The following is a 7,397-nucleotide window of genomic DNA, read 5'->3' as shown; positions in this document are numbered from 1 at the left end:
TGGAATGCCAGGTCTCCACCATGATGACCAGGAGTTTTTTTTTCTACTCCAACAAAACTAACAGGGCTCTCTCCTTGTCTGTCTGTCTGTCTGTCTGTCTGTCTTCTGTGTGTGTGTGTGTGTGTGTGTGTGTGTGTGTGTGTGTGTGTCTGTCTGTCTGTCTGTCTGTCTGTCTTCTGTCTGTCTGTCTGTCTGTCTTCTGTCTGTCTGTCTTCTGTCTGTCTGTCTGTCTTCTGTCTGTCTGTCTGTCTGTCTTCTGTGTGTATGTGTGTGTGTGTCTGTCTGTCTGTCTGTCTGTCTCTCTCTCTCTCTCTGTGTCCTCCCTCCCTCTCTCTGTCTCTGACTCTGTGCATGTGTTTCTTCCCACAGAATGAAGTACAAATGTGTTCTTACACTGCAGAGTATGCAGTGCCCCATCACTGTGACTTTGCCATCTTGACCAGCCTCCGCCTGTTAGCCAGGACATCGTTCCAACAGCAGCCTTCCCCTCTCTTCCTCAGGGCTCACAAGCCCTCTGAGAGTCTGCCTGTGAGTCTGCAATAGGCTCCCTAGGTTCCTGGATGTCTCACTTGGCCAGGTGAGACATCAGAGAGGCTACAGGTGGCCCCTTCCACCTCCTTCCCTGATGCCTGCTGGGGACTCAGAGGAAGCCAGCCTCCCCTGGGCTTCTCTGCAATCTGTAAGAGGGGACACCCTCAACCCTGCCTCTTGAGCCCAAACTCTCTTCATAGGCAACTCACCCCCCCCCCACCCCCAAAATTATGCTGTCTGTCTGCACATGGGGTTAATAATTCAGTAAACTTCTTTTTGTTTTTGGTTTTGAGACAGGGTTTCTCTGTGTAGCTTTGGCTGCCCTGGACTCTCTTTGTAGACCAGGCTGGCCTCGAACTCACAGCGATCCGCCTGCCTCTGCCTCCCGAGTGCTGGGGTTAAAGGTGTGCACCACAAAGCCCAGCTTTCAGTAAACTTCTTAATCAGAAAGACAACCCATCTCTATGTCCCCCAACCTCACGACCTTGCACTGCCCAGCTCTCGACCCCTACCCCTAGCTTGTTGAATATCCATCTATTCTCTGCATCCATGGGTTTGACTTTTTTACATCCCACATTTGGGTGACATCATGTGGTGTTTCTTTTTCTGTGCCTGCTTCATTTCCCATAACAACACCCTCCAGGGAGCATCTGTGTTGTCAAAGTGACAGGGTTTCCTTCTTTTTAAAAACTGAATTAGATGTCACTGTACAACATAGTCACTCTGGCTATGATAACAAAAACAATAACAATAACATATTGTACCCTTGAAAGTCACTTGCGGCTCTTGGGCAATCGGGGTGCACATCTGTAATCTGAGCACTTGGGAGGAGGAGGAGGCAGGCGCGCGGGGTCCAGACTAGCCTGGAGGGGGATGGAGAAAGGTGCCACTGTTTAAGCATGCTCATGCATACTCCTCTTGCAGAGGACCCCAGTTCAGCTCCCAGCACCCACATCACGGAGCCCACAACCGCCTGTAACCCTAGTTTCAGGGGGAACCCCACATGCTCTTCTGGCGCCTTCGGACACTGCACAAAAATGCTCAAACTTACAAACAGACATACATACATGCTTACACAAACATACAAACAAACAAACCAGGGGACTTTGAAGGGACTCTGGCTGGCTCCAGTATGGCGAGCAAGGCTCTGGCAGGCTTTGCCCTTCTCCCCCATGCCCTCTGCCTTGCTAAAAAAAAAACCCATTAGATTACATTCCTAAAGCTAACCGCCAAGGTCTAGTTCCTCATTTGGCCACTTCCTCCTTCTGAGGCTGACCACCAAGTCAGCCCATCAATGGACCGCCCATCTTGGCTCACCTAATTAACATGCCTGATCAAGATAAGCCACAGCATCCCAGCCCATCCGACACAGCCTTCCCCTTTTCTCTTCTTAGAAGTTACATTTTGCGAGGTCCTCTGCTGCTGTTTTTCTGCCTGAGTCAGAAAGCAGCTACTTTGACTTTTCTTTCCCACTTAATAAAGGCTCTCTCTGTGAAAACAGATGTTTGGGTGTGGTCTGTGCCTAATTCAGGGTCTGAAAGGAAATTACCACTGTGTGGGAGTAGAGGTGGGGGTAGGGAGAGGTGGTGTCTCCCTCAAACTTAGTGAAACCTTTGTGTGTGTGTGTGTGTGTGTGTGTGTGTGTGTGTGTGTGTGTATTAGCGCATGCGTGCAAGTGTGTACATATATATCATCTCAAAGGATCAAAGGCATGCACCACCACTGCCCAGCATTAAAATATAATTTTTTTTTTTTTTTTTTTTTTGGTTTTTCAAGACAGGGTCTCTCTGTGTAGCCTTGGCTGTCCTGGACTCACTTTGTAGACCAGGCTGGCCTCGAACTCACAGTGATCCACCTGCCTCTGCCTTAAAATATAATAATTTTTAACCAGAGATTTATTTTTATTTTATGTGTGTGAGTATTTTGTCTGAGTATATGTAAATGCAACAATGAGTAAAGTGCCCACAGAAGTTAAAAAAAAAGTGTCGGGTCTCTTGGAACAGAAGTTATAGGTGGATATCAGTTGTCATGTATGTGCTGGAAGCTGTATGTGGGTCCTCTGCAAAGACAGCAAGCGTTCTGGAGAGCGGTGTGTGTGTGTGTGTGTGTGTGTGTGTGTGTGTGTGTGTGTGTGTGTACCTTAAATCTAGCAATGTAGGCCAGTGTGGCGGAATATCTGTTTAGCATGTATGAGCTCAGCCTTGGAATCCTCCCATCCCAGAGTATCACCGATGAGTGAAGAAGTTTCCAGATGGCTCTAGATAATTCTAGCACCTGAGGCTCCAGACACCGTGAAACAGGCAGGAAACATCCACCGTGAGATCTGTCAGAATCCTTGACTCGCAGAATCTGTATCGATTATGGATATAAGAGATAGTTCTTGGGGAGGCAGTGATTGTGTATAAGTCCATAAATGACCAGACGAGAGACTACAGCAAAAGAAACAACTTGTCTGTGGGCCTCGGGCGTTGCCTCCTATCCTGCCGCTAGGTGGCGCTAGTGATCGTTTCCAGCAAAATCGGGCTCCAGGAGGCAGCCATTGCTCTCCCAGCCTCTCTCACGGCCTTAACGCTAGTCTCAAAAAAAAAAAAAAAAAAAAAAAAAAACCCACAGGATCTTTAACACACACCTTTAATCCCAGCACTTGGGAGGCAGAGGCTGGAGGATCTCTGTGAGTTCGAGGCCAACCTGGTCTACTGCCAGGGCTCTGTGTAACAGAGAAACCCTCACACCTTTAGTCCCAGAATACTCTGGGACTACACAGAAAAACCCTGTTTGGAAAAAAAACAAGATAACAACATTGAAAACCCAGTGTGGTGCTGCGTACTTCGAACTCTAGCACTTGGGAGGTGAAGGCGAGAGGATCGGAAATTCAAGACTGGGCCAGCAAGATGGCTCAGCTGGCGAAGGCACCTGCCATCATCCTGTCTTTGTTTTGAGCCCACAATATTACATTGATTTTTTTTTTTTTAAGCATTACTGATCTTTAAAATATTCTTCTTTCCTTTCTTGTTTCTTCCTCCCTCCTTCCTTTGGCAGAGTTTCTTGTAACCCAGGCTAGCCTTGAACTCATTGTATAGTGATGTAACTTCTTTTATTTTTAATTATTATTAAATGTTATTTATTGGGGGGGGAGGGAGGGAGTGCACCTGACATGGGACTTGTGTGAAAGTCAGGGGACAAGTCTCCTGCCACTGTGTGGGTCATGGAGATTAACTGGCTGAGCCATCTTGCTTGCCCAACCTTGAACTTTCGGTCCTTCTGTCTTTCCCTCTCAAGCACTGGCATTACAGCTATGTACCATACACCTGATAGCCTATCTATCTATTGTCTGTCTGTCTGTCTGTCTGTCTGGAGACAGTGAGTCAAGATCTTACTATGTAGCTCTGGCCCCAGGCAATCTCTTGCCTCCGAACTCCACACCCCAATCAATGGTGGGCTTATAGGTATGCAGTCCATACCCAGATTTAATTAATTGATTTTGTTGGTTTGTTTTTGTTTTTCGAGACAGTGTTTCTCTGTATAACAGTCCTGGCTGCCCTGGACTGACTTTGTAGACCAGGCTGGCCTCCAACTCGCAGAGATCCGCCTGCCTCTGCCCTCCGGAGTGCTGGGATTACAGGCGTGCGCCACCACCGCCCGGCTGCAGTCAATTGATTTTTAATTGACAAGTAAAAGCTGTATGTATTTATGGTGCATAACACGACATCCTGAAACACTTGACATTTTGGGAATGACTAAATCAAGCCGATGAATGCGGAAAACCTCACCTAGTCATCACTTCAGATCTCCTCCCCTCAATTTTCTTGGGTACAATGCGTCGCTTTCCATGGTAGCCACCGTCAACCTCTTAAAAGCTGCTCCCCACTGGGCTTTCCTCACTGTGAGTCACTGTCTGACTCAGTGGAAGTTCATACTTCAGATTCTAGCCCGAAATAGAGCTACCACATACATACATGATTCAGCAACTCAAAGTCTGAGTGAAGACCCAAAATAATCAACATTAGCGTTCAAACAGATATTTCCAGTTTTGATCGCGTTTACTCATTGGCTCGTGCGTTCGTGTGGGTGTGCGCTGCTTGCTGTGGCGTCTGTGCGAGTGGAGGTCAGAGGACAATTTGTGAGGGTCTGTTCTCTTCTAACACTGCGTGGATTCCTGGAATTGAATGCAGGTCGTCAGGCTTCGACAGCAAGTGCCTTTATCCACTGAGCCATCTTACCAGGCCTCAGATATTTATGTGCTCATGTTTGTAGCATAATTATTTGCAACAGCCAAGAAGTTGAAGCGAGCCGGGCAGTGGTGGCGCACGCCTTTAATCCCAGCCCTCGGGAGGCAGAGGCAGGTGGATCGCTGTGGGTTCGAGGCCAGCCTGGGCTACAGAGCGAGTCCAGGACAGTCAAGGCTACACAGAGAAACCCTGTCTCGAAAAACAAAAACAACAACAAAAACAACAACAACAACAAAAGAAGTTTAAGCGACCTGAATGTCTGTGTATAAATGAGCGCTAAGACAAAAATGGGGCCTAGGCGGCTGGGGATGTGGTTCAAGTAAATGGAGTGCTTGCCTAGCATGCACAGTGGCCCCAATCCCAGCATCCCGTACACCAGACATGGTGGAGCATGCCTGTAGTCCCATCACTTGGGAGATGGTGGCAGGTGGATCAGGCGTTCAGCTTTATCAAGCATTTGAGGCCAGCCTGGGAGATGTGAGACTGTACCTAAAACAAAACCAACCAACCAAACAAACAAACCCCAAATAGAGTGGAGAAGTTATGGGTGTTTATAAGTATTGGAGACTGTACAGCCTATGGGGCGGTGGTGGTGCGTGCCTGTCATCCCAGCACTTGGGAAGCAGAGACGGGCGGCTCACTGTGGTTCTGAGGCCCAGCCTAGTGTACAAAGCGAGTCCAGGACAGCCAGGGCTGTTACACAGAGAAACCCTGTCTTGAACCCCTCCCCTCAAAAAAGAAGGAAAAGAAAATTGTGTATCAAACTCATAAAAAAAAAACAAAAACGTAGCCGGGCGTGGTGGCGCACGCCTTTAATCCCAGCACTCGGGAGGCAGAGGCAGGCGGATCGCTGTGAGTTCGAGGCCAGCCTGGTCTACAAAGGGAGTCCAGGATAGCCAAGGCTACACAGAGAGACCCTGTCTCGAAAAACCAAAAAAAAGGCCGGGCGTGGTGGCGCACGCCCTTAGTCCCAGCACTCGGGAGGCAGAGGCAGGTGGATCGCTGTGAGTTCGAGGCCAGCCTGGTCTACAAAGCGAGTCCAGGACAGCCAAGGCTACATAGAGAAACCCTGTCTCGAAGAACCAAAAAAAAAAAAAAAAAAAAAAAAAAAAAAAACCCCAAAACAAACTTTTTTAAAGTATTCTTTTTCTCTCTCCCTCTCTTTTTCTGTCTTTGTCTCTGTGTCTGTCTCTCTCCCTCTCTATTTCTCTCTCTCTCTCTCTCTCTCTCTCTCTCTCTCTCTCCCTCTCTCTCTCTCTGTGTGTGTGTGTGTGTGTGTGTGTGTGTGTGTGTGTGTGTAGACATTGGGAGCCCTCTCTATTGCCTGACTTGATTTGCTGAGGCAGGGTCTCTCAGGTGAGTCCCAAGCTCCCTGGCCAGCTTGCTCCAGAGACCACCTGTCACACACACACACACACACACACACACACACACACACACACACACGCACACACACACACACACACACGTCCTTGGAAGCACTGGCATTCCAGGCTACCTGTGACCACCTGACTGGCATTCCCTTGCTCCTGGGGACTTAATCTCCAGGGCTCACACTTTACCCACCAAGCTCCCTCCTCCACAGATTCTGAATCCAGATTTTTAAAATGAGGGTTCTGGGGATTGAACTCTTCTGATCCATGTCAGGTCCATGCTTGCATCTCTAAGCGAAGTTTGATGTGCCTTCAAAACACTGAAACATGGGGCCAGTGATATGTATGGGTCATCGATTAAAGACACTTGCTGGCAAGTCTGATGATCACCTGATTTTACCTGGGTCCCATGTGGTAAAAAGAGAGAACTCTTGTAGCAACACACACACACACACACACACACACACACACACACACACACACACACGCATGCACTTACGCAGTCACACACTCACGCACACATGCACACACTAGTAATAAAAAATTTATGTTGCCTTTCTCGCTCCCCGGCCATCTTGGTGGCTGATCTTGGTCGGGGATTGTCCCGCACCTAAGGCAGGAAGATGGTTGGCCGCAAAGAAGACAAAAAAGTCTCTGGAGTCGATCAACTCTAGGCTCCACCTTGTGATGAAAAGTGGAAAGTATGTCCTGGAATACAAACAGACTCTGAAGATGATCATACAAAGCAAAGCAAAATTGGTTATTTTTGCCAACAACTGCCCAGCTTTGAGGAAATCTGAAATAGAGTACTATGCCATGTTGGCTAAAACTGGTGGCCATCACTACAGTGGCAATAATATTGAATTGGGCACAGCGTGTGGAAAATTCTACAGAGCATGCACAATGGCTATCATTGACCCAGGTGATTTTGATATTATTAGGAGCATGCCAGAACAGACTGGTGAAAAGCAAACCAGGAAAGTTTTCCTTTAATAAAACTTTGCCAGAGCTCCTTTTGAAAAAAAATTTATGGCTGTGTATATATATATATATATATATATATATACATGCATATATGTATATATATGCATATATGTATGTGTGTGTATACATATATATGCAGGTGTTTTGCCTATCTTTTTAAAACTTTATTTATTTATTATGTATACACTGCTCTGCCTGCATGCACACCTGCAGGCCAGAAGAGGGCACCCGATCACATTATAGATGGTTGTGAGGCACCATGTGGTTGCTGGGAATTAAA

The 7,397-nt window shown here is 47.4% G+C and overlaps 1 protein-coding gene across 1 annotated transcript; it reads left to right on the top strand.

Annotated features, from left to right (window-relative positions):
* Window positions 1–6,679: 6,679 nt before the first annotated feature.
* On the top strand, window positions 6,680–7,159 carry LOC311590887 (large ribosomal subunit protein eL30-like; the record flags this gene model as incomplete). The annotated part of the gene is made up of 1 exon (XM_084770186.1): window positions 6,680–7,159. A coding segment is annotated over one exon (447 nt), but the record flags the coding sequence as incomplete, so codon positions are not given.
* Window positions 7,160–7,397: the final 238 nt, after the last annotated feature.

Source organism: Acomys minous (assembly GCF_964271855.1).
Source record: "Acomys minous genome assembly, chromosome: 20".
Lineage (NCBI taxonomy): Eukaryota > Metazoa > Chordata > Mammalia > Rodentia > Muridae > Acomys > Acomys minous.
Note: the sequence above shows the minus strand (reverse complement) of the source record. Positions and strands in the feature narration are given on the sequence as shown.